Genomic DNA, 27,267 nt, shown 5'->3' with positions numbered 1-27,267 from the left:
CGTGTTTCAGTGGCTGCCTGGCCATTGCGGTATCTCCGGCAACGACCTCGCTGACGAAGCTGCTAAGAAAGCACACGATGGAGCAACTCTTGTTTCTATACCTTTATCGCGTACTGACGCAGCACAACACTTAGGCAAGCTAGCGCACCGTATGACATTGGAGAAGTGGCACACACCTGATTTCACTCAACATCGATTGCATTCTCTCGATCCATCTATGCAACTGCGGCTGTTACCAGGGCTTCCGCGTAATGCGGAAACAATGCTGTGCCGCTTACGCTTGGACGTCGCATTCAGGAATGCATATACGTTTTTAATTGGAATGGCTGATAGCGCCGAGTGCAATGTCTGCGGTGTCGAAGAAACTATAGACCATCTACTGTGCTACTGCCCATCATTTGAAAATGAAAGACAAGATCTCTGCAAAGCTCTCAACTAGTTAGATAGAAAACCGTTCACCTTGAACAAGATCTTGGGACCATGGCCTCGCGTATCGCAGCTACAAAAGGCCACAAAAGCGCTGCTGCGATATTTGAAAGATACAGGATTGAGTCAGCGTCTGTGATCCGGACTGAGTGACTGAATGATATCCCCGGTGGACTTTCTCTTCTTTCTTTAATCTTTCCGTCCCCGTTTCCCTTTCCCCAGTGTAGGGTAGCCAACCGGGCTCAGTCCTGGTTAACCTCCCTACCTTTCATTTATCATTTACTCTCTCTCTCTCTCTCTCTCTAAGTGCCTGGTCCAGCGGGAAGTGTAAACAGGAAGTGCGTCGACGGAGAAAACAGCATTCTCGCGTCTGTTACGGCTCGAGGTAACAGTCCATGTTGACTTAAGGAAGGTCGCAAGATATACTGTAGACGCAAGAGGACTTCTTGTCTTGTTCCATCCCGTCATTTGCTTTTTACGCTCAGAGCAGGCAACATGGGTAAATAACTCTTGCTTCGGGCAGCGCGGCAAGTCATGTGATCGATTTATTTATTTATTTATTTATTTATTTATTTATTTATTTATTTAAAATACCTTACAGGCCCCTTAACAGGGCATTGAGTAAGGGGGGTAACAAAAGTGCAGTGTCTCGACAGATGGATGAAGCAGTCAGTTATCCGCTGAGCACTATGCTATTTTTGGGAAGAAAGTACTTTAAATTCATGGGAAATGCTGAATATGGTGGTGGGGAAAAAAACTAGCGGGGCTGCCTTGACTTTATGCCTGGGAAGCGTATTTCTTCTTCTTTGGATAAAATCGATACTTATACATAAAGTGTTTTCTTTCCTGAGCTGTGGACTGTACTTTTGCGTGACGTGCAGAAGTTCTTGCTTAGTTTGACTCTTGTTAGATTTGAATGGCGTCACTTCTATCCCGGCGAGCAATATTTATAACGACAGAAGCAGCGTGCGTTGCCCAACGACGTTGACACAGTGCCTTTTCCTTGTTAAGAAAGCTTGGCAGCTCATGACATGTTACATATACGCCGCATGACTCTTAAGGTAAAAAGCAGTGCCGACAATCAATCGGCAAGGCTAGCGCCCTATGACGATGACGAAGCGTTATTAGCACGAATGGCTCGGCGGCCTACTGGGGGGTAACCGTGTTACAGAAACCGGAGATGTTGTCCGGAAATGCCCCTCCGCGCAGTTACGCTACGCGTAGCAGTACCGGATTCCGCCGCTGAGGGCACTCGCAGGACACTGTCAGCCTCCGCTGAAGAACAGATACACTTCTTGAAGCTGCGGCCACTTGTCCCCGGTGATTTTATGCAAGGGCAGCGTACCTGGGGCACGGCCATATCGGATGCCTGATTGTCGGTATGGGCAGCCGCATTCCACGCTGGGCAACTCGTCTATGTCGAAGTTAGCGCTGCCATGGTATCAGTCTGCAGGCATCTTACTTCCACGTGTGCAGACCAGCGCGAAAGCACATTTCGAGTAAGGGCAGTACCGGTGCGGGCCTTGTCTACGAACTGGTAAAAATTACGCTTAAGCGTGCGTACTCTTTGAGTGGTTGAGTTAGTCACTGCTCACTCTATCGCTCTGGTGAGCATTTAATAGCAGAGGCAGTTGTATCATATCGACGAAGCGTTACAGCACACCCCCTTCAAACATGCGATGGTGCGCCGTGATTTTCATTACACATTCACCGTACCCTCAGTTCGGGTATGAAGGCATAGCCATGGTTCGCTGTCACACTCCTGAAAAGCGATGGCGAAGAAATGCGCTTAAACTGTGTTTGGAAGTATTTACAATGCATTAGGTAGCAGCAGAGCAGCGACTACTTCGAGACCAACCGACAAGAACAGGTACACTTCTTCGGGTTCTTCTTTGAGTTACGGCTAAGGCGCTGTATATATGCGACCAACCTAACTGTCCCTTGTCAAACTGGTGGAGCATGTGCGTCGTACCGTCGTACCATCGTACCGTCGTAACGTGCAGTCAGCCTCCTGAGCGTTTAAGCTGTCATAGTCAACTTCAGCATTATATTCGCGCCATGTATAATGTCACAGTATCTTGGCTGCATGTGATCTGCGTGATAGCCTCCTCGGACTCCGTGTTCGCCGTCATGGACATCGGCTTTCTTATATTTTTTTGCATATTTGGAGCAGAAATGATGAGCTAAAATATTCAGGTGTAAAAATAAAGCTAGCTTTAGTCGGCACTATATCTCGAGCGTTTAACGATGTCGATGAGACTCGATTTTTGAGAAAATTGATCATTCGTTTGAGAGGTTCCGCTGAATCATCACCGACGACGAAACGAAAAGGAATCTTTGGGCCACTTCCAATGCCGCCAAGTGAGGTGGCGATCTAGAATGAAAAGTGAATGCGAGGAACCGCCAGGTGATGATGAACCTGAATCTATGACTTTAGGCAAATGAAATTTGCGCTTACCGGAATGAACTGGATAAATGACCACTTTGTCCACATGCTTCGAGGCGCTGATGTGAGCATGTGTCTGAGCCATCTGACCAAGCAAGTAGTTTTTTTTTCAGAGTCGTAAGAGACTGACATAAATTAAAGATTCACTTCGAGATGTGTTGCGTTCCTACAATTCTGTTGGGTCTGAAGATGATAGAAGATTCCGTGAACCACAGGGTAAACGTTCCTTTTGTAAAACTTGAGGCCACGGGCTCTCTGGCACGTTGCAGTTCAAATTTTATTTTCACCATTGCCTCTGCGCCTTCTAATTTGATAGAATGGCTACAACAAAATGTCTTATTTTGATCTGAAGTGAAGGCACGACAACGACGGTGGACGAAGAGTGTTGTCCACTGTCGTTGTCGCGCCGTCAATTCAGATCATACTTAACCAACTCGCCCAACTATCCATCCTAACGTCTGATTTTGTGCCGTGGAAAATCGATACTATCCACTGCAACGTTAAAACATGAATCACTACGTTCTCGAGACAACTTGAATGTTGTGTACTACTGAGGAATGTACCACTGCAACGTCGTAAAGGAAAAAAATGTTCATGGCTACGTGAGAGATATCGTTCTTTCAAAAATAGAGAACGAGGTGGTGGTGGTCGTGGTGGTGGTAAGAACTTTATTGAGATTCTGCTCAGTTATCTGGCAGGCCTGAGTCCTAGGATGGCCCCTCACGAGGAGCGACCCTTTCGGCCCAGGCAACGAGGGCTTTTTGTCGTTTTTCATCCGGCGTTCTGAGCAGCTCCTCCCACGTCTGTTGTGAGGGAGCTGGCAGGAGCGACCTGGGAGGGGGTAAGCCCTCGCACCCCCAAAGGATGTGATTTTGGGTAGCCAACGTTTGATTTGTGCAATTTTGACATATTGGGTTCCATTGCCCGTTGGTAATTATGGCCAGCCAATGTGGGCTGGGGAACGACTTAGTTTGGATTCGACGCAGGATTGAGGCTTGCGCTCGCGTGAGGCTTGCGTTTGGAGGCGGGTAGATTCGCCTTTTTTGTTTGTAATAGTTCGTTATCTCGTGGTATGTCGTCGGTGCCTTATCCATGGGATCCGAGTCTGAGGGGCACACCTCCCGGTTGATTAGACCTCGGGCTACCCAGTGCGCCTCCTCATTCCCTTGATTCCCCGAATTGGCAGGGACCCATACGAGTTCTACAGTATTTTCATTTGTAAAGTCCCGTAGGACTCGCGCTGCACAGACGTCTATGCTGCCTCTCGAAAAGTTGACTATTGCGCTTTTTGAGTCGCTTATGATAGTTTGCACGGAGGGATTCATGATGGCCAAAGCAATGGCAGTCTCTTCCGCTTCCACGGTGGACACTGTTTTTATGGTCGCGGCGTTGAGGATACTTCCCTCTCCGGTCACGACGCTCACTACGTAAGTTTGGTGATTCGACTACAGCTACGACGTGTTCATGATTCGTGGGTCTTATAGCTTCTGCAACATCAGGGTGTCAGTGCGTCATGCTGGCATCAATGTACCTTCGGTCCGCGAAAACTCTGTGATAGCGTTAGATCACAAATGAAGCGTGAGTTACAACCTCAACAGCCACATTCACTGGCTTCGCCAGTGAACATGTTATCGTTTCCCCTTACCAGTCCACAGGACCGAAATGACTGAAGCGTCAGTTTTAACATTTACTATCGCGCTTAAAAAAAACTTTGCGTATGGATGCAGTGGCACAGCTGTCTTCTCGTGCGTCTGCAATTGAGGGTTTTCTTTTCGTTTTTAATTTTTCTTTCCTTGCTATAAAAAGGGCGCGTTGAAAATGGTAAGTATTCTTGCGAATTTTGTTTTGTGTTCGTCACTCACTTGAAATGTTCAAGTCTCCGGCCAAGATGATCTCACCTTCACTTTACGTTTGCCGACTCCATAGACGTCCTCGTCCAATGGGAAAACGTAGATTCGTATACCTCACAAAAAAAACATTCACTGGAATACGTTGTTAGAGAACAGCTCGTTCACACCACTGAGGACTGCGCGAAGGCTTCGCGGGACATATTACTGGGCGTAAATTGAATTCTTGTTCGCCGAAATGCAACGTAAAGCCTTACGTAAACATTCCGGAACGCATAGACTGAGTAAGGGTTCGTTGACCGGTTGGCTCATTCGGTGTTCATCAACTTTATACCACTGAGACAAGCACGGCAACCTCAAACTGCACCATCCTCCACATTGCTCTGCATGCACCAGCTTCGCCGCTTGCACTTCACTCCTACTGCTCGCCCTTTTTTCCCCCGCCAACTGCACACAACTCAGGCATGGCAAATCCTGCGGCTCGTTCCTGCACCGGCGCTTTCCCTGCTATACCGTCTGCTAAAACAACGCAGCACAACAAGTAACATGAAAAAAGGAACGCTACTTCTTCCCCAGAAGCTATTGTTAACAAATCGCTAAGCTGCCCCAGTAAATGAAGAGGGCAGGAGTTCAATAGCTTCTAAAAGAACTGCAAAAAAAAATTGACCTATGGCCTTGAAGGTGTGATGCTTCGTGTAGTGCAAGTACTGTAAGCTTACCTTGCGATAGGCAATGAAACCAAGTAGGAGCGCACAGTAATCACTGCATTTAGATTTTTTTAATTGTAAGCTTTCGAGTAACTCTTTAGAACATCTAGAAAGTTGGCTATTTTGTGCAAGTTAAAGAATGCAAGCGTTACTTATTCGGCAGCCTAATTAATCAAGAAGGGTCTCTTGATATGAAAGGTGTTTCGAGTAAGTTTTTAGAACATGTCGCGACCTGACTGTTTGGCGCAAGAAAGGAGCGGTTAAAGAATACAAGCGTTACTTATTCCGCCGCCTAATTAATCAAGCATGGGCTCTTGATACGAAAGGTGTTTGCCGCATCTTTAATGAAAACTGTGACTGCACCTCTTTGTTTTCCTTTCAGTAATTTATACTTCACGAGCCTTTATAAAGCTAAAACGCCGCAGCGATAAAATAATCCCGTGAATAATGATATCTTGCGCGCCTTAACTCCCAATCATTGTTTCTTACAACAAATGGCGTGCACTAGGGCGAGTTCTTAATTGCTAAGTAAAGCGAATAAGACTGGAAAGAGCTACAGAGAGAATTTCAACGTGCGCGCGTTTTGTGCCCAATTACACGATAAAATATTTTGAAACAATAATGAGGTATCGAAAGCAAACCGTATAGTTCACAAAATAAAAGCCAGATAGGTTGTCAGACTTTGATGCAAACTAATTTAAGGGGACTCAGCTCTAGCGTTTCTCCTTAAGCCTCCAGTTCTCGGCTACCATGTCTGACTCGGCATCGCATAATTGGAAGACTAATCCTGTCGACGCGAACGTCCTGTTGCGCTTTGTGTTCCTGCTGAGGCTTCTCGAAGTGCTCAGACAATCCTGTAAAAAAAAAAGTTTTATCAGCTCCACAGGCAATTCTCGAACATCTAGTATTATTTCGCCCAGCGAAACCGAAGGTAAGGAACATATTTCATGAGGAAGCTGTTGAGGAACACAAATTTATTTCAGAAACTGCTTAATTTACGCATCTTCTGAACTTAGTGGTGTAGTGTGAGTTTTCCAAGTCTGAAATTAAATGTACATGCACTGTTATAAATAAAACTTGGAATGATAAATTGAAATGATTGTTAGCAACATTTCAGGTATAATAATAATGTCTGCCTAGTAGTTGGAATTTCGCAGGGCTGCGCACCTTCGAGGCCGTAAAAACGCTCTTCATCAGTGCACTATAACTACAAAAGGAATGTCTCATGTCGCCCTTAGTTCCCGTGTTAAATTATCTCATGCGTTCTTTTTTTTTATCGAATCTTATACCGTCGTATGAAGTTTTCCACTACGGTGGTACACGAATTTCTTTTGATAGGGTAGATTGTTCTGTAAATTTCTCATCGTGCTTTCTCTTGCCCTCTTGCAGAATTTCAGAAGAGACAAAAAAAATCGCACGTTCCTGGATTCCGAAACCACTCGAAATCAGTACTCTTCCGAGTATCGAAGCGACAACTGTATTCGACAGGTGGGTGCTTGATTCACAGTGCACGAGTTCCCCGTCAGTGGACCATCCTTGAAGTAATCACTGCCAAAGTCCTACTTAGTCTACGTTTCATTTCCATAGACTTCTATATAGCCCTTTGACAGCACTCGCTGGCGCTTCGATAGAATCTTCTGGAGGCACTAGTTCTTCCTTTCTTTCTTTTTCTCTTTCTTTCTTTCTTTTTATTCTTTTTTCGTTCACTTGCTAGCCGCATTCTAAATCATATTGTAAGGCCTACTTGTCCTACTTTTGGGTTTTCTGGTGAAGACCAGAAAGCCACCTATGCAAAAACCTATGCATGGTGTAGAAATGCAACAGAAGCGTTATTAAGCAATTTGTTTTGGTAGCAGATAAAAGAGTAGCAGAAGTTATGATATAACATGAAATTACTGGAGAAAAATTAATATGATGACGTGTACGTCTTCTTAACGCTGCTATCCATGTCAGCATATATCAATCGGCGCCTACGTATTCTTGTGTCAGGACTTAAGAGGAAGCTTTAGCTCGGAGAAAACTATGCAAAACGCGGAAGTGTTCTTATGAGGCTCCCTCTGGAACAACTTAAATAAACCTTGTTGTATTTAAGAGAGGAAGTTAATTTGTAGTGGCTATAGGAAGCGGAATTTTTAATTTAGGCCCGGTCTCTCTTTCGTTTTCACAAAAATTGGTAAGCTTAAGAAAGTGAAAGCACGAAGTTTACAAATTCATAATGCTGCACTTAAAACAAATATAGAATTTATGTAAACTGCATCCTTTGAGCATTAAAGCCGACAAATTTGATATATAACTTTGCATCTTACGTGAATTTGTTTGTATGCTCGCGAGAGTTTTGCAATATTCCTACTGAAATTGTAGCTGTTCTATTGGAAGCCGAGTGTAACACAACAGTTTTGTCGGCTTAGGTGCGCTATTATACGCAGTTTACAGAATTCTATCGTTTTTCATTCCTGAGCTGAAGAGTTGCAAACATTATAGTTTCGTTTTTCCAAGAATTTGCAATTTGCAACCATTTTTATAAAGAAATTGCAGGTCTAAATAAATATTTGCCTTTCAAGAGTCACTCGACTAACGTTTTCTTTTAAATTCAAGACGCCTCATCACATTTGGTGCCGTAGTTTCCAAGATAAAGGTTTTTTCCCCTTTCCACACATTTAGATACGATCCCCGTGCTAAAGTTCCTTCTTGAGATGTGAACGTTGGCAAACAAATGCTTAGCCTCAAGAAACATTGTTTTTTTCTTTTTGCAGCATATTCACTCAGAACTTTGACAATAGAAGTTGTCAGTGGAAGTTTCTTGTTGCGTTATGTCAATTTCGTGCGTAATTAACACCGCTGCTAAACACGCTGTCAGTACATGCAATTAATATGTTTTCTTACCTTAAAAATATAAAGTGCTTGAACATTCTAATTGCTGAATGGAACAGCGACGAATCAAAATGTCTTTAATATGAGCGCAGTGAGAGGAACGATTACCTTTGCACAAAAATCCTGTGCGCGCCTTATATCAAAAGAAAACGTACATCTGCCACAGATATCCCCCGTAATTGCTTTACTGTTCGTACGAATGCGCTTCTTTTATTAGTCGCGAATTCTGTGGTAATTATTGCTCAGTAGCGAAGCTGCATTGCTATTCAAACTAACTTGTGCGTCGCTGATTTACTGAGAGGCCAAATAAGAAAAAAATTGAGCAAACGCCTGGCGCAACGTTATCAGACTTGCAAGCTTATCAGAAGAGGCAGAAAATGTGCTATACGTTACAGAAATCACGGAATTTATAACAGCTGTAGAAAGAAACATTATGGCGGTTCGAACCGCAGTCGTCACTAGACACTGAAGGCTGTATGATACAGGACAAAAAGGATAGTCACATCAACAGTATCACATAATTACAGAATTCATATACGAAGTTCGTTGAGTATTTTCTGTTGCCATGTTTACTTCTCAGTGCATGCCAGCGTTAACTATGTCAAGACGCCCGTCGTTCAATCCGCGCGTTTGTATCAACTATCTTCGTGTTTTTTATGCCTGTATTTTGCTCAAGTGTCAGCGTGCTTCTCATACGTGTTCCTGTTATCATCACGAGCTTACATCACGTGACAAGGCTGAGGCGGAATGTAAGCAGCAACATCTCGTCGCCGTTATGTAATTTAAAAGAAATTCCCAAGATGTATACATTTCGAGCGAACGTTGATGCGTTCTTGAACGTCGGAGCTGTTTTTTTTTTTCATCCTCATCGCTCACTCTTATGACGGCGATGCTTAGGAGAAAATTGAAACAGCGAATGGTACAAGAATGAAGCAGGCAGGGGCTGGGTTTTCGGGGGCGGGGGAGGTTTTGACAGATGACCATGTGCGAGCAAGCGTCAGTGAAAATAGCTGATGCGCGTGTCTGTAAGCGCTGCATATGCTTTGTTTTCCACATTGTTTCGTGTGAGACGTGTAGTGCAGCGTAGACGCGAGGGAAAAGGTGAAGTAATGGTGTGTCTAGCTCCTGAGAACGCAGGGCAGTTTATGCGAACGGAATGTTCTTCCATCTAGATTTGCGTATTTAGTGGAGGCAGGGCTTTCGGGCTGGAATCGGTGACGTGTTGTACTTTGTTAAGCCCGGCAGGCCTTCTCGAGAAACTTAAAGAAAGAAACTGTTTTCACAGCCTGCGTCATGCGCTGTTGCCTGGCTGCCTGGTTGCCGGTTTTATACGCCTGGAAATGCTCGTATGTTGCAGATCCTTTTTTCATGCTCATTCTCGCGTGTGTTGTGTCTGGAGATATTTCAGTGCAGAAAAATAAATGGTTTCTGCAGGTACGGCATACGTGCTCCATAAAACTAAGAAACGGCGTGTTGAGAATTAAACGTCGCCGTTTTAATGACATGTGTAACATACGTAGGCAAAATGATAACGGATACATTAGAAGCACAATGTTTGCTGTCACGATGTGGCGTATCAAATATCACGGTTACTAACATTGCAATAAAGTTGACAGCGTTAAGTATTTAGCTCTTGGGTACAATGAAATGATGATAACACTCATCATGAGGTTGTTACGTCTATCAAAAAACTGTTTGCGTTTTATAATAGCAGTGTTTTCGATTTGAATATATTGAGCCTTTGAGTTTCTGTCTGCATCAGATGTTATGTATTGTTCCATCCGAGAGAAATTGGCTTGAAATTTTTCTTCTCGGCAAGAACCTGGGTCCGTGGCTTCTTGTATGACTACGGCAGTGATAAATTGAAATCTTCGCCGATACATTTTGGATAATGTCACGAGAAAAACAGAAAAATACGCTTGATGAAACATAAAGCAAAGAAGCAGGCGAATGTAACTATACAAAGAAAGAAAGAAAGAAAGAAAGAAAGAAAGAAAGAAAGAAAGAAAGAAAGAAAGAAATAAAGAAAGAAAGAAAGAAAGAAAGAAAATGAAAATGAAAAAAAAAAAGCACTAACGACTGCTCAACACACGTGACCTATGCCGCTCTGTAAGGAGCAGGCCACATGACGAAGACTTGGATAGGCAAGTTGGTTGCTGGCTTGATGAGACATGATTAACTCGTAGCGTGTTATGACGGCACAAAGAAAAGATGTACTGAGGACAATCGCTGAACTTTGAACTTAGCTTTACTACGAAAAAAAAAATACAAGGGCAGCTGTTGCTGCGGGGAATCATTGGAAATAACATTACCACAGCGTCCATTGTGAACGCAATCACAACAGAAGGTGATCCATGTCATACGTCAATGTTACCGCGCAGCAACTGCTGCCCGTCTATTTTTTTCCGTAGTAAAGCTCGGTTGAAATTATGCCATTGTCCTCCGTGCATTCTTTCTTTGTCCCGTCCTCACTCGCGCCGATTTAATCATGTTTCATCAGCCCACATGATGAACGCCATCTCTGATGAAAAACGTCCATGGAGCCTGTGTTGGGATGTTATCACCGCTCTTTGCATGTCGCAACGACCTCCATCATTTTCTTCACATGGTTTCTATGCTTGCACTTCGCGCAATTGGTTAAGTCGGCTTCACTGCTCCAAAGGTATATCAAAGGGGAAGCCTGCATCAACGGAGATATTTGGCTGGCCTTGTTTGGCCGCGTGACATGTAGATTCCTTTTCAGACGGGAATAAGTCAGAAAACAAGAATTTCGCGGTCGTAGGCTGCAAGGCGAGCGGTTTAATTCCTCTCTCGCTACTGTTGCTGGCGTTGTTGCTTTAATGCCTGTTTGTTCTTGCTTTCGAACGAACTATTTGTGACCCAGTACGTGCGCCATCCATTCCCCATTTGTTATTTGTGTTGGCAGTAGTCCTCACAAACCATGCGACTAACTCATATTTTATGAGTTAGTCATAACTCATAAAAACCTCTTAGGGATATTATCTCATTAGGCACAAACTTCTTACACTGTGCCCTTGGTACTCAAATACGAACCCGCAAGCACACACCACAAGGACACGTACAAAGAAATGGCCGAACACGCTACCAAAAGTCGTATATTGACGAAAAATAATCACATCGAATAACCTGAGAGGATTATTCTTAAGGAGTCCAATGATTAAGTTCAAAGGCCCAGATCGCTTACATCATTAAACGTGCACGTGGTGACCTCTATGAAGGTCACAGGCGCCACTGGATGACTGGAAAGCAAGCTTGTCATCAACGTATCTCAATATATTCACTGTGCTGATGCTGCCATCTTCTGTTGAGTAGCACGAGAACTAGGTTATAGATAACTAGAACCAGACAGGAGGGCATATACACATTCCGTCTGGCTTTAACCTGGAGGGACTAATTGAAGTTCACGAGCGAGATGAACACTGAAGTACCTCAGGCGTGCACAGTTCATCGGCAGTCTCTCGGCGACAGCGTATCTCATAGTAAAGGCGTATTGCTTTGAGATTGCATGCTTCGTCGATGAACCGAACAGTCAACTAGGCAGTGAATTAAGTAATTAAATCAAGGAAGCGCCTCAGCTGTATCTTTCTTCGTACTCATTCTCGTCTTCTCAAGCGACTCTAAAGGCCCTGCTGCGTGAGCTTTAAGTCATTATACTGTGCCACAGAATGTGACCTGTGTGACGCTGTATGTCTAAGTGTGTTACTCTGTGTTACTCTGTGACTGTTCGGCAGACTGTGAGAAGAATCAGGGGCACCGAAGGGCTCTGTTCACTGTTCGCAACAACCGAAATGAAAACATCAGAAAGTGAACCAAAGGTAGAGCATTTAGGTGAAGTGGAACCGATCTACGATATACAATTCGAAAAGAGAAAGATAGAGAGAGAGAGATAGAATAAAAGGTAGCAGCCACACGAACGCTGTCCGTGAAATAAAGCTTTAATAAAGAATGTGTAAGGAATAAATATACAGGATTAAAAAATATACTGTGCAGTTCAACGTGGCAGAACCACGATCTGATTATGAGGCAAGCGGTAGTGGAGAGGGGAGGGGGGTGGCACAGGATTACTTTTGACCACCTGAGATTCTTTTACGTCCACCCAATGGACGATGCACCGACGTCCTTGCATTGTGGTTAAGCTCCGTCGAAATGAGGCCGCCGCGGCCAGGATTTGGTCCCGCAACCTAGTGCGTAGCAGCACAGCGCCATAGTAAGCTAGCACGGCCGGTAAACACACACACGCACGCACGCAAAACACGCCAACACGCCAACACGCGCGCACACACATGCACACGCGCGCACACACACACGCACGCCCGCACACATACAGGCTAAAACGCACACAGGCAGAAAAACGCTTGTGTCGTCCCTATCTTTACTTTTTTTCCGTCCTTTAGATCTTTAAGTCAGGAGACAGCGCAGCCAAGCAACGCGTAGAGTAAATCAACTGAGCTAAGAAAGGAAAAATGAAAAGGGAAAGGCGAGTGGTAGAAAAGACAACTTGCTGACGGTGGAAGCGAAACCCACAACCTCCGTGTGACGCGTCCCACCAGCTACAACTTGAACTTTCTGGCAGTTTCATTTTTTTTTTCGTTATCACTTTTATATCTCAAATAATAATAGTTCATTTTTTCTCCATCCTGCACTTAGTTGGGTTGCCTCTTGGTTTTATTCGCCAGGCTGTATGTGACAGTGCTCACACCGTCTCATGTGGTTGAGCTTCCTTTATTTTATTGCGAGTAGCATCCTTGGCATTGTCAGATCACTTTTTATTCCGGCTATCTATTTAACTGTTTCTGTGGGTCGATCCTGCCGATGGTTTAGCCTAAAGATGTTGTCCGATCCTGCAAACAGTGCAGTCTAGAAGTTTGGACCGATCCCGTCGATAGGGCGATCTAAAAATGCAGTTCGTACTCGCAGATAGCGAAGTCTAAATGTGTGGGCGCATTCCGCACATAGTGCAATCCATAAATGTGGGCCGATCCCGAAGGTGCCGCAGTCTGAAAATGTAGGCCGATCCCGCAGATAGTACAGTCGAAAAATGTGAACCGATCCCGCAGATAGCGCACTCTAAAAATGTGGTCCGATCTCGCATATAGTGCAGTCTAAAAATGTGGCCCTAACATCTCTCACGGCGCTCTGCAATGAAAAAAAAATGCTTTCAAATTTATCCAAATTTATTTTAGTCTCAAGAGAATGCTGTTCACACACTTGGGTTGTCATCGTGGAGGAGTTCTGCGCCACTTCTTTTTTTTTTCTTTTATCTTATCTCTTTTACACTTTTCTTTGCCCACTACAAGGCAGGTAACTGGAGATAGCATCTGGTGACGCTCTTTATTCTTCTTTTTTTATCTTTCTCTTCCTCCTCCAGTCTCTCGTCCTCCTTCTGTGTTCACAAAAAAACACGAAACGTACAAACACACACACAAAGAGTGGCGCCTCCGCTTACGCACCGTTACAAAAAAAAAGAAAGAAAGAAAAAATACGAGACCGGAGACCCTATGGGCGTCCTCTTGCATGCGCTGCTCATTGCTCGGGAACGAGTTTCGCATTGAAAGGTGAGCGGCAACGAGGCGGAAGCAAGCTGTACCGGTGCGCCCTGCAAATGAACACTTAGGGAAGACAGCGCGGTTCCCGGCAGGCAATTTGTCGGTGGCTGAGCGTGGAACAACTATAAATTAGCATAGCCTCCAGCGAAGCTGACATTACCGAGGGCAATTTGTTTTCTAAAGAAAGAATAAGAAAGAGAAAAAAAAAAAGAACGACTGATATCTTTATTAGCTGGGCGATGTCTTCCTCTGCTTTTCTGTAGCGTGCGGAGGCTTCCACACTTCTAACTTCTAACGTGATATCATTGCAGAGGACCCGATTTGATGCGTGTAGCTTGTCGGGCGAGTTGTTATACAGTCGGCGTCAAAAGTGTATGGACCGTGCGAACTAAAGAGAAGTGCAATATTTTGTGCAGCTTGAGTGGCGCAAGTCTTGTATCAGGATTCCCAGCCTACGCTAGTGTATGTGCGCAACTCAATGTTGCACGTTTATTTACCGTTTGTGGGAAAAATTGCTTGGAAGTTCAACGTGGTCTTGGGCCACACCGCCCGTTATCTTTGACCGCCCACTGTACGACTGATATACATGACATGAGCAAGGGGGGTGCCAACGAACCAGAAAACGCGACGAGACGAAATCGAAAAAGACAATCAATGCTGCCCCGACACGCCATTATGACGTCGCGAACTTCGAAAGTATTTTCGCAGATTTTGGCGCGTTTTTGTTCGTAGGAAGTTTTAAAAACTCGCTAAATCGTTTCCTCCCTTCAATTAAAGCTGCAGGGAATTTCCTATGGATCGAGAAACCATTAACTGATACCGAAAAGACGCTTCCCAGACCTCATGACGTCACAAGCAGTTTGACTGTCTGACGCCACAGACAGTCAAGCCTGTGTTTCGTGCTTGCTTCTTCTTTTGGCTCACCGGCACTCAATGAATATCGGCAAGACTGACGCTTCTCGTATTTCAGAAATGCAGAATGTTAACACACCTCAGGTAAACATTCTTTCTTGGTAGTCCTCTAATTGTTTTCACGGAGAGCAACCGCCCCTGTCTCCCGTATCTTTCTTCCGTTTACCGCTAAACCACCCGTCCCGATCCGGTCAGCAAGTTGCGCGATTCTCAAAATGCCTATTCACGACGTAAATGCTCGACGTGTTCTCGCGCTACCGAGTTGCGCGGCTGTGAGACGCGCCTGCTGTCGCGCGAGAGCCGTGCGAAGTCTCAAGGAAGGAAGGAAGGAAGGAAGGAAGGAAAAAATGGAGAAGCAAAGGCAGGGAGGTTAACCAGTTTAGCTCAACTGGTTTGCTACCCTACACATGGGAGCGGGATGGGGGGGACGAAAGATGGGGAGGAAAAAGAGAGAGAGCACATGGCATAGCACACACATCGTCAGTTACAGACTGCGAAGTCTCAAGGTTCAGATGCTGTCGTCCACGGTAGCGCCGCGTCGAGTGATTCCCTCGTCGTCGCACCGTCTTGCCTTATGGTGCCGTCGTCGTCACGTCGTCGTCCCTGCCATCGCCGCCGCACCGTCGTCGTTACGCAGTCGTCGTGGCACCCGTCGCCGCCGGCGTCATCGCGCTGCCATATCGCTCGTGTTGACGATTATTTGTGGTGTCAGCAGTATACTTTGAAGCCATGGCTGATGTGCGCATTTGATGGCTGCGGTACGCATAAGCTATTTGCTTGCTTTGAATACAAGCTTTGATGGCTTCCGCAATATATATATATATATATATATATATTGTAAAGGCCTTTGTTTATTAGTCACCGGCGTTTGTGATTCACCCTTAGAGCAGGGCACGGACTACCAACACGAGTGGCGTTTTCCGAGCAAAAGCGCTGGACAGGCTTGACCCACTACAGCGTCCCTATTCTTCGCTACAATCACCAACGAAAAGGGAGCCGTCCGACGACCTAACAGGTCCTCGCTAAGAGGGGATCATAGTACTGCTTGAGGCGTTCGACGGTGACAATGTCTCGTCCACGACGGTGCATGTTCCAAGACGGTTGAACGGGTTCGATCGCGTATATAGTTGACGGGATATATATATACATCCACGAGAGGCAAGGAAACCGAGGGGCTCGATTTATATTATCCTTCTCAAGATATTGAGTTATGGGGTTTTACGTGCGAAAACCACCATTTGATTATAAGGCACGCCGTAGTGGGGGAGTCCCGATTGATTTTGAGCACCATCTTTAACGTGCCCCCAATCTTTTAACCATATGACTCTCTCTCTCTCATATATATATATATATATATATATATTGTTTTTCTTGGTTCTGCTCTGTTTTTCGCAACTTGACTTCTTGGACAGGGGGACGGGGTGAAGGGTTTTGGAGCGGGCTCAGAGAGAGGTTTCGAAGCTTCCGTCGGCGGCTCGTCTTATCGCCTTACGAGCCAATGTGTACCGAAGCTCGGCCTCTTCGCGACCTCTAGGACCACTCTGGCGCGCCTGCACGCGCGTTTCCATTTAAATCTGCGAGCTTCTCGGATTGCCGTGGTTATGTATGACGTGCGGCGTTGCAGAATATTTGGGCTAAGCATTTCCGACTCCAACCCGTTCCGCTTTGCTCTTGACGTTGGTCGCGCCAAGAATATAGCTACCATGTTATTGATGGTACGACGTATATGCACTCGCGAGTCATGTATAAATTTTCAGACGTCGTCCTCTGGCGATTCTCCCTTTTGCCTCTTTATTATGATATTTTTTTTTCCATTTCCTCTTTTGAATGTTCTTTTTCGTAGAAAGCCTCGGTAGCCCTTTTTATGTGGGACTTCGCGGTCGTATTTGCAGTTGTGGAGGAATTTGGCCAAAGCCAGCCACGTTAGTGAGGACGATACTCTAAAAGACAGGGGTATATAAATATATACCCATACCCGTATTATATATTATATTATATAATTATATATTATATTACATATTACTATATACCCATATATATATATATATATATATATATATATATATATATATATATATATATATATATATATATATATATATATATATAATATGGGGATGCGTAAATAAATAACTTGTCACTTGCTAATTGTTTCATATTCTGGCCATCATGAAGCTAAGTATACGCTGCGTAACTTCATGCATCTGCAATTTCAACGAATCGTTGCGGAAGGTGTAGCTACGCCTACCTGTGAAGTATCGTCATGTCAATCAAGCAGGTCCAGTTGCAGGCGTTTGTGTTTATAATGTTCGTACGGGGATTGTTCTCCACTGTTGTAAAGGAACATCCAGTAATTCCGAAAACAATTGAATGCCGAGTGTAGTGAAACTTGGATAAGCAAAGCTGTCAAGCTAGAAAAACTGCATTTATATTTTACTTGCTCGTGCAGGATTTTTATGGAGCTACGTGTGTAAAATGTCAATAAACGTCCCATCGACGTCATCTTCCGGGAAGACGGCATGTTGTTTACGTTCGGGAAACCTATACCCGCGTTACGCGGGCTGCATGAGAAGAACAAGTGGCCGTCCACCGTACCGTTCCTGCCTTAGGATTAGTGTAGCTTGATCCTCCCGTCACGTTTATAACAGTCATGGTCTATCAGAAACCATTCGCTGTACAAGCTTCACGTCGTGTTCGCCGCCACTTAGGCCGTCGCTTGTGAGTCACCGCAGTAAGAGTTTAACATCGAGTGACCTGCGTATGAAGCTGGTTGCTTGATCGCGTAGTTACCGACGCGATCTATATACAGCAGTGGCGGTCATACGTTGCGTTCAGTGTTCTGTGATTTTAAAACGAAACGCCTTGTTTGGCTCTTTCGGCCGTTTTCGTGATTTGTCGATGGTCATTCTAGGCAAGGAAGACCATTCGTTCGTTCGTTCGTTCGTTCGTTCGTTCGTTCGTTCGTTCGTTCGTTCGTTCGTTCGTTCGTTCGTTCGTTCGTTCGTTCGTTCGTTCGTTCGTTCGTTCGTTCGTTCGTTCGTTCGTTCGTTCGTTCGTTCGTTCGTTCGTTCGTTCGTTCGTTCGTTCGTTCGTTCGTTCGTTCGTTCGTTCGTTCGTTCGTTCGTTCGTTCGTTCGTTCGTTCGTTCGTTCGTTCGTTCGTTCGTTCGTTCGTTCGTTCGTTCGTTCGTTCGTTCGTTCGTTCGTTCGTTCGTTCGTTCGTTCGTTCGTTCGTTCGTTCGTTCGTTCGTTCGTTCGTTCGTTCGTTCGTTCGTTCGTTCGTTCGTTCGTTCGTTCGTTCGTTCGTTCGTTCGTTCGTTCGTTCGTTCGTTCGTTCGTTCGTTCGTTCGTTCGTTCGTTCGTTCGTTCGTTCGTTCGTTCGTTCGTTCGTTCGTTCGTTCGTTCGTTCGTTCGTTCGTTCGTTCGTTCGTTCGTTCGTTCGTTCGTTCGTTCGTTCGTTCGTTCGTTCGTTCGTTCGTTCGTTCGTTCGTTCGTTCGTTCGTTCGTTCGTTCGTTCGTTCGTTCGTTCGTTCGTTCGTTCGTTCGTTCGTTCGTTCGTTCGTTCGTTCGTTCGTTCGTTCGTTCGTTCGTTCGTTCGTTCGTTCGTTCGTTCGTTCGTTCGTTCGTTCGTTCGTTCGTTCGTTCGTTCGTTCGTTCGTTCGTTCGTTCGTTCGTTCGTTCGTTCGTTCGTTCGTTCGTTCGTTCGTTCGTTCGTTCGTTCGTTCGTTCGTTCGTTCGTTCGTTCGTTCGTTCGTTCGTTCGTTCGTTCGTTCGTTCGTTCGTTCGTTCGTTCGTTCGTTCGTTCGTTCGTTCGTTCGTTCGTTCGTTCGTTCGTTCGTTCGTTCGTTCGTTCGTTCGTTCGTTCGTTCGTTCGTTCGTTCGTTCGTTCGTTCGTTCGTTCGTTCGTTCGTTCGTTCGTTCGTTCGTTCGTTCGTTCGTCGTCGGTCGGTCGTCGTTCGTTCGTTCGGTCGGTCGGTCGGTCGGTCGGTCGGTCGGTCGGTCGGTCGGTCGGTCGGTCGGTCGGTCGGTCGGTCGGTCGGTCGGTCGGTCGGTCGGTCGGTCGGTCGGTCGGTCGGTCGGTCGGTCGGTCGGTCGGTCGGTCGGTCGGTCGGTCGGTCGGTCGGTCGGTCGGTCGGTCGGTCGGTCGGTCGGTCGGTCGGTCGGTCGGTCGGTCGGTCGGTCGGTCGGTCGGTCGGTCGGTCGGTCGGTCGGTCGGTCGGTCGGTCGGTCGGTCGGTCGGTCGGTCGGTCGGTCGGTCGGTCGGTCGGTCGGTCGGTCGGTCGGTCGGTCGGTCGGTCGGTCGGTCGGTCGGTCGGTCGGTCGGTCGGTCGGTCGGTCGGTCGGTCGGTCGGTCGGTCGGTCGGTCGGTCGGTCGGTCGGTCGGTCGGTCGGTCGGTCGGTCGGTCGGTCGGTCGGTCGGTCGGTCGGTCGGTCGGTCGGTCGGTCGGTCGGTCGGTCGGTCGGTCGGTCGGTCGGTCGGTCGGTCGGTCGGTCGGTCGGTCGGTCGGTCGGTCGGTCGGTCGGTCGGTCGGTCGGTCGGTCGGTCGGTCGGTCGGTCGGTCGGTCGGTCGGTCGGTCGGTCGGTCGGTCGGTCGGTCGGTCGGTCGGTCGGTCGGTCGGTCGGTCGGTCGGTCGGTCGGTCGGTCGGTCGGTCGGTCGGTCGGTCGGTCGGTCGGTCGGTCGGTCGGTCGGTCGGTCGGTCGGTCGGTCGGTCGGTCGGTCGGTCGGTCGGTCGGTCGGTCGGTCGGTCGGTCGGTCGGTCGGTCGGTCGGTCGGTCGGTCGGTCGGTCGGTCGGTCGTTTGTTCGTTTGTTCGTTTGTTCGTTCGGTCGGTCGGTCGGTCGGTCGGTCGGTCGTTCTTTCTTTCTTTCTTTCTTTCGTTCGTTCGTTCGTTCGTTCGTTCGTTATATTGGCTTACATCGACAACTTACCATAATGGTTTCTGCATAATTTTTCTTTATCAATTCGTTTTGCCAGCCGCTAGAGCTCTCTCGCCACTTCCCCGACTAGGTGAACACGGGGACTGTAAACGTGCCTAAAGCAGTTACGCAGCCTACATGTAACGCAGCTACGTATATCAAAGCAGTTAACGCTACTGTTATTGTGTTAAGTATGACCCCCCCCCCCCCCGACTAGCCCAAGAGCAAGTCCTGCTTATCTGCAAACGCAGTGCTCACTCTATCCCTGTTTTTTTTCTTATCTCCCTATTTCCCCTTTCTTTTAGCCCCCCTAGCAAACCGAATGGCCGTGTGGGTAACCTCTCTGGCTTTCTCATCCCTGCGTTATCTCTCTTTTCCCCCACAACCGTCGAGTTTGCGATCTCATTATCGATGGCTTCCACTTCCTGCAATCTTCCCTATTCATATTTTTTTTGCCCTGTCAGCAAGAGTGCTGGCTTGCAGCGTGCTAGACACATTCCCCTTTAGATTCTCCGGCAAATAACTTGCTTCCGCGAGCTTTCGACGACAGCGATACCGCAGACGTCAGGATTCGGCGTTCCGTCTGCGATTCCTTCTCGTCGATCCCCTCGCATTAAATTCTCGTTCACCCCGGTAGGCGCCGCCGATTTCCCCGTTCCTTTCACTTCTGGCTCTCGGTCGGATTTGCTCGCTTTAGGCTCCCGAACGAACGAGATACCGAAGAGAACAAGGCGCGTGATACTTCGAAGAATGAGTAAATAAGGAACGCGGCTCCCGTTCAATCTTTCTTCCTTTTTTCCCCTTTGCTTTTTCTGCGCATCTCCTTTGTCTTGGATGTGCCCTCGGCGGTTCTCCTGCCGTTCCGATCGTTCTTCTATCAACTATCAATCTGTTTTTTTTTTCTTATGGTGCTCTCCGTTGTCTCACGTCCTAGTTTAAAGCCGGCTCATGTTGGAAAGAACAGTGCGTTCGGAAGGTTGACTTCGACTCTCATCTCGCGCTGGGTCGCGCTTTTCAAGATCACTCGCGTCACTCGATCAAGTCGCGAAACGCGGGCACCCACTAGATTTTGCATCTCCTCTGTGGACACATGTGGTTCTCGTATTTCTGTTTACCAAGCGGTATGCGCGTGCGTGCGTGCACTTTTATGTGAGCCTGCCTGTACATAGTGCTTGTGCTTCATTTTCTGTCTTCCTGGGGTTGCATTGCTCTGCATTGCGTGCGTGTCTGTGTGCGAGTGTGCGCGCTCCTGTGTTATGTGTCTGCACGTGTGTAATATGGCGTGTATCTGTGTGCGCATTTGTACCAATCGGCATTGTTCTCTAAGTGCGTGTGCAGTAAGGCACCACCTCCAGCTAATATCAGACGCCTGCCATTCTGACAGCTTTCGGGAAATTAGGCGACGAACCTTTCACCGAAGAGAAGATCTTACAGCCGCTGCCTCGTCCGTCTGCGATGTGCGAAGCCACAAAATCCCTGTTGGGTTTTTTGAGATGCACCGTGCCTTGATATGCACCAACCTATATGACCGCTGAGGTGCAAGTCGGATTCAGCTGGCACACACAGGGATAATTGGATGGCGATGGGAGTGGGCATAAAAGTGAGTTCTGCAGTGGACATAACATACGGTGGGGCTGTTGCTGCTACCGCCGCCGCCGCCGCCGCCGCCGCCGATGATGATGATGATGATGATGATGATGATGGCGGCGGCGGCGGCGGCCGCTGAATGGTGAACGAATAACTGCGTCTGGGTGCATGCATACTGTTAATTTAGCACCGTCTTCTCATCTTTCACTTCTCGTTCCCTTTTCCCCAGTGCAGCGTAGGCAGCTGGGCTCGGCCTGGTTAACCTCTTTCTGGCTCATCGCTTGTTTCTGTGTGTCTAAGAGAGTGCGCGAGTGCGTGCGTGTGGCCTTCGTCTCCGAACGTGTGAGAAACGTGAAGCCCAATGAGAAGCTAGGTCCCGGAGAAGGAGCGCATGTTCGCAGCAGGGCGCCTCCCGCCTCTCTTTTCCCGCGGCTTCCCCAATCGAATCCAATGCGGGAATACGGCGCCAGCAGCGCGCCAAGCGATGGGCCAAGAAACCTGCTTCTATCGAAGAAGAACTACAGCGTAATAAAAGAGGCGAACGAGAGCACGACAGAACAGCGGCGGTTTCTTGCACGAACCCAGACTCTCCCCTCCAACCCCGAAAAAAAAAAATGAACGCTCGAAAGACGTGCGTCTGATGGCGCACACACAGCTTCTAATGTTTTCCTCGTTTGTTTTTTTCGTAGGCAACCCGCACATTGCAAGAGGCAAAAAAGAAGGAACGCGAAGTGATAGCCTCCTTTTTTTCCCCCGCTGAGAGATCGCTAGAGTGATAAGGAAAGCGTAAAGAGGTTTTCGGAACAGCTCTCCGGCTAAGGAAGATTTTAGGAACCAGGGCAGCAGTGCGACTAGAGAGACGAGAAGTGGTACGCGCGGAGCTGAAGCATGGTGACCGAGAGGAGTGGCGGATTCGGGAAAAAAACCGTTGATGGTTGTATAGCTCCTGAAAAATGCATTCCTCAATCGCGTTTGACAGTAGTGGCGCGTGTGCCGTGAGTGCGCTTCCCGTGCCGAGGAGGCGCACCCTGTTCGTCTCCCTCGTCACTATCTCTCTCTCTCTCCCTCTCGTGGCTGCTCACCCTTTGCCTTACCTTTGAGTCTACGCCGTCGATTGCGACGCTGAACGACGCCCTGTTCATCTCCGCCCCGTCTCTCTGCCGCTCTCACTGGCTTGTCATGCAGCAGCGCTTTGAGGAGGCGCCTCAGGCCGTCGATTTGCGAGCCCCGCAAAGGTTGGCGGGAGAACGGAGAGTTCGGAAATGTTGAGGCGATGCGATCCGCAAGCGAGGTTGGAGAAAGAAAAGCCAGTGGGGGGGATTGCAGACGAACCAGGACTTTGTGACCATGGGTTTGTTGGTGAAGTGCGTATATTTCTTGGTCAGGCAGTTAGGCAGGCGCGAGCAGACGTGGTTAGCTCCATGAGAGTTTTATAGCTGGTGCCCGTGTGCTCCGGGAAAGAAGATTAATCACCGAAGGTGAGGTTGATGAAGATATCGATTGGGATCTCATAGCAGCTTTACATGTCATCGTCTTTTTATCGTCGTGTTCTTGTGTGTGTGTGTGTGTGTGTGTGTGTGTGTGTGTGTGTGTGTGTGTGTGTGTGTGTGTGTGTGTGTGTGTGTGTGTGTGTGTGTGTGTGTGTGTGTGTGTGTGTGTGTGTGTGTGTGTGTGTGTGCGTGCGTGCGTGTGTGTGTGTGTGGTTTGTTTTTTATCTGTCCATGACTGTTTTCTGTCACTGTGTTTCATCGGGAAGAGTTCTCTTTCCTTTGGAGATACTAAATGTAATTGGTCATTTCTAGACTACAGAGCTATGTCTGGCAATTTATCGTTATTGCTTTGGCTAATGTGAGAGACACTTAGAAAGAGCGCATTGCGGCCCGATTTGCCAGCCCCGCATCTGTCACTCAAGTTCACTGAAGTCGGCACGCATTGGTCTGCAGTTACTCACAAACGTTTTGGTTTCTATTGAATTTCTTGCATCAAAACTGCCGGAACAGTATCAACTGCGGCATAATTTCCCCTATCTAATTACAGTATAGACTGCGCGCTTCTTCGGCGTTTCTTTAATTCGGTGAGTTGTCCTACTGAAGATGACGACGATCACATAACGTGTCCTCTTCGACATTTCCAACGAGATAGGATCTCGCCTGTTCAGGACTGGTTCTGTCCGGCAGATCCTTTCCAATAAGGCCGTTTCTGTGCGTCATGCTGTCTTTTCTTCTTCAGACGAGTATTTTCTCCCTTTCAGCATTGGAAATGTCCAAAATATCGAAGTATCAACTACCACCCACCCATCTCTGTTCCTTGAGCCTGCGTCCACTTGCCTGCTTTATTGGACTGCCAGGAGCCGAATGCGCGTGTCCATCATCAAACAGCTTCAGTAGTGTCCATGCTCTTATACAAGTGAGATAAGGACTGACGTAGCTGACGCACGTGTGGGATACTACCTCTCAGGACTTCGCTGTCCACGACATCCTCAGCCTCAACTATGCCGACACGCTTTCACTGCGTCCAGAATCAGCGTATCCCTGGAGCGAAGGTAACCAAGTTACAGCGACGACGCTTGCCCTGTGCCGGTGCCCGGCTATTCTATGCGAAAGTAAAGAGGAAGCCGTCTCTCTATATACGACAGCAAGTTTATCGCCTTAGCTCCCTCTGCCGCTTTTCTGGGCCCGGCATCCGCCTGTAGCTGCCTCTCTCGCCTGATACGGCTTCGCTTTATTTTATTTTCCGTACTGTCGGAGGCTCAAAACCTGATTACTCTTTGCGCATAGTGGATGCGCGAGTCAGGTGGGTGTGTTCCTTCTCACCGAGTCGGCGGAGCGTGCATTTGGCTTTTGCTTCGGTTCGCGTTGTTTCAGTTCGACCCGAACCGGAAGTTTCCGGCGCCGGAAAGGCTGGCAGAGAGAATGACTGATAGAGAGATAAGAAGATGTACAATGGATATGCGTTTGTGCGAAGCTCCGCGTACGCGCGCTCCTTTTTGGGGCGTCCGAATTTAGTGGCACGGTGACACCGAACACCGCGTCAAGTTCGTCCGCACATTATCGTATGCCCCAGCGGCCAGAGTTTGAGGTGGTGGTGAATCACCCTCTGCCTTTGTATATTCACGTACACACTCTACGGAAAGTAAAGTGAGGTTTTTGTTGTTTTTTTACGCCGATATACCGTACGTATTCAAATCCAGGCCGGGGTTGATTCTAAGCCGGTCCGCAAAATCTTCTTTACGGCTTCAAGTCGCACCTTTCATATCTCGCAGATTATATAATCACATCAACTTCACGTGCATCTACGGTCGGCGCTTCCTCGGGCCATTCGATTGTGGAACGCTCTTCCTGATTTCGTCGTGTCCGAACCTAATCCCGATAACTTCCGCCAGCTCTTCAGTTCATATTCCATCGCCTAACTTCTATAATGTGCATGGTGCTCTTTCTTCTTTTTCCAGTTATGTGCTCTCTTGTTTATGAGCTCATCATTTCGCTTATTATTTTTGTTTTGTTATTATTTTTATTTTAATATTTGTACTGGAGTGGCTACATTCTTTTTTCATTGTTTATCGAAGGAAGTGTATCTTTTGTGCTTTTCTACTATGTACACTACGGACCCTGTTATTTTCTACAATGATTTAATGCTTGTATAAGATGTGTACACATTTTTTTCCGCTGTCTATTAATAATGTATGTCTATTGTGCTTTGTTATATGCCCTATATACTGTTTTAAATCTACTGTAACGCCCACCTTACCCAATGCCTCATACGAGGCCTGCAAGGACATTTTTAAATAAATGAATGAATAAACAAAAAGGAAACAGAAGAAAAAGCTTTCCTCGAACGTAAGCTGAACGCAATAGAGGCTAACATTAGTTTTGTTTTCAAAGGTGGCGACCTACAGTCGAGTAAATACGTTGTATCACAGATTTTACATAGACCGGTGGACGTGCTTATATAGGAAGGCGAGAAAGTCTCTGCGAAATGTATGCAAATTTCCTGTAGACTAAACGGGTTTTTACCTACACATGGACACCAGGACGGCGGCAACAGATTGTGTGCGGTTTGCTGGCGCTTGACAGGTACACAAGCGAGGCCTCACGTCTACGGGGCTCTGCGGGATCTGAGAAGAAAGTTGAACACTCCCCGAGTCTCCGCGCTCACGTGACCAATATAGCGTTGTACCGCTTTAATGGCTGCAAACTGAAACTGTGTGAACGCTCGACCCTTTCTTTTCTTTTTTTTTTACGTGGAACCCGCATGCCGTAAGCTTTCGGTCATGTCTTCACGCGCACTTGAAAGGCAGTTATAATAAAATGGGTTGTGGGTGGAGGGGGCGGCGGGGAGTCGTGTGCATTAACGCTGCGAAGACCATGAGAAGCACCGCAAAAGAAAGTGATAATAATCACGCGTGCAAGTGTCGCACTCTCCAAAGTTTGATGAACTCAAAAAAAAACTTACTTCCGACGCAAAGTTATACAGGTAGAGATCGAACGCAGTCGCCGTCGTTTCCTTCTCGTTACCTGCCGTTTCAGTAAACAAGTGTCGCAATGCGGGCTTGCATCTCAGAATACTCGTTTCGAGCGAACAGGACAAGGACGGGAGAAGAGTGTCTGTGTGTCCATGCGGGCTCTTCTCATGTGCTCGTCTTGGTTGAGACATGCACTAGTATTTCAAGATGCCGCTTTAGACTTCAACAGAGTATTCCTTTTGCCCGTTCGGCCGTGTGTTACAATGTACGGGATACCGAAGCGCCGGAAATCTGTCGGCGCCATCTTGTGGCGCTGACGTCAACTAGCGCGCAAGGACCTATACAGTTGCAACGAGTACATTATGACTGACTGCCTGCGCGTGCTAAGACGTCGGCAGCAAGAACCACTCGCGAACTGTGGACTTATTTTCTTTCTATCCCGCCTTCTCCGTGACCAACGACGCAGTTCGAAAACTCTCTTAACGCGTTGTAGTTCAAGAAAGCGTCGCGAGATGACGCCGCCATCGCTGCTTCTGCCGTTGACTTCTCCGCTGTTTTCATGTATATTCCCGAAACTCCAGTGGGTTTAAACGCGGGCTATAACACTCATACATTAGGCTTAAAGCATACGGAAGCTTGCCTCGGGTTCTTTTTTGAGAGTGCGTGCGTCTGTGGTTGCACTAACTAAAATCACAATTAAACTCCTGCGTTCGCGTCGAGACAGCCGTCACGTCAGCCATGTACAATAAGTCAGGCAGCAGCGCCACTGGATCTACGTGACGTCACGTCTTGCAGCATACTGCGTGCTCGTCAGCACCAGCCCTGTGATTTATGTGGGGCAGAAAAGCACCTATGTATGACAGAGAAGCATAGGCCAAACGAGGAGGCCACTATAAAGGGCATTTGCTTCTTCCACAGCGTCTGGCGCTTTCTGTCAACGTTTAGTAGAAAGCCCATGAAAGCTTGGCATCGTGTATTCATCAACAGAATACAAAAAAGTAAACCTTGTGGCAATTTCGATAACTGCGTGCGCGAAGGAAACAATAAGGCCGTTAAATGCATACGCCCATGCGTTAAAACCGACGGCACCGCTGCACGCCGCCTCATGAGGTCGTGCTCTGCAGTATGCCTACACGACCATAGCGAACAGGTGCGCGCAAATGGCCGTCTGCTTTGACCGTATCGAAACAGACGGCAACTCCGCAGACCTCCTCACGACATCTCGCACTGGAGTGTATCTATACGTGCATGTAGCGAATAGGTTGGCGTGAATGCTTCGCAAACAAGCACGCAACGACGGAGGAACACGTACGAGGCCGTGCGCAAAGGCAAACGCGCACACACACACACATGCTGCTCCATGCTTAGCTCGTTCGGCAACAACCGATCGTCCTGTCTCCCGAAAAAAGGGGCCGGTAATGTCGCGAGCGTTCCCGCTGCCCTGTTGCGCATAACGAGCCTTTTTCTTTATTGCGACTTCCTCGTATATACACGAGAATGGAGCGCGCGAACGAGCCGTTGCGCGC

The 27,267-nt window shown here is 47.4% G+C and overlaps 1 protein-coding gene across 1 annotated transcript in view; it reads left to right on the top strand.

Moving 5' to 3' along the window:
- The window catches only part of LOC142563772 (cGMP-inhibited 3',5'-cyclic phosphodiesterase 3A-like), a 375,893-nt gene that overhangs the window by 253,008 nt on the left and 95,618 nt on the right, over positions 1-27,267 (top strand). Inside the window, exon 2 of the mRNA XM_075674385.1 lies at positions 6,816-6,914. Within this exon, the coding sequence (XP_075530500.1) occupies positions 6,816-6,914 (99 nt within the window). The remainder of the gene's footprint in view (positions 1-6,815; positions 6,915-27,267) is intronic.

The sequence above is a fragment of the Dermacentor variabilis genome, chromosome 11, assembly GCF_050947875.1.
Source record: "Dermacentor variabilis isolate Ectoservices chromosome 11, ASM5094787v1, whole genome shotgun sequence".
Classification (NCBI taxonomy): domain Eukaryota; kingdom Metazoa; phylum Arthropoda; class Arachnida; order Ixodida; family Ixodidae; genus Dermacentor; species Dermacentor variabilis.
Note: the sequence above shows the minus strand (reverse complement) of the source record. Positions and strands in the feature narration are given on the sequence as shown.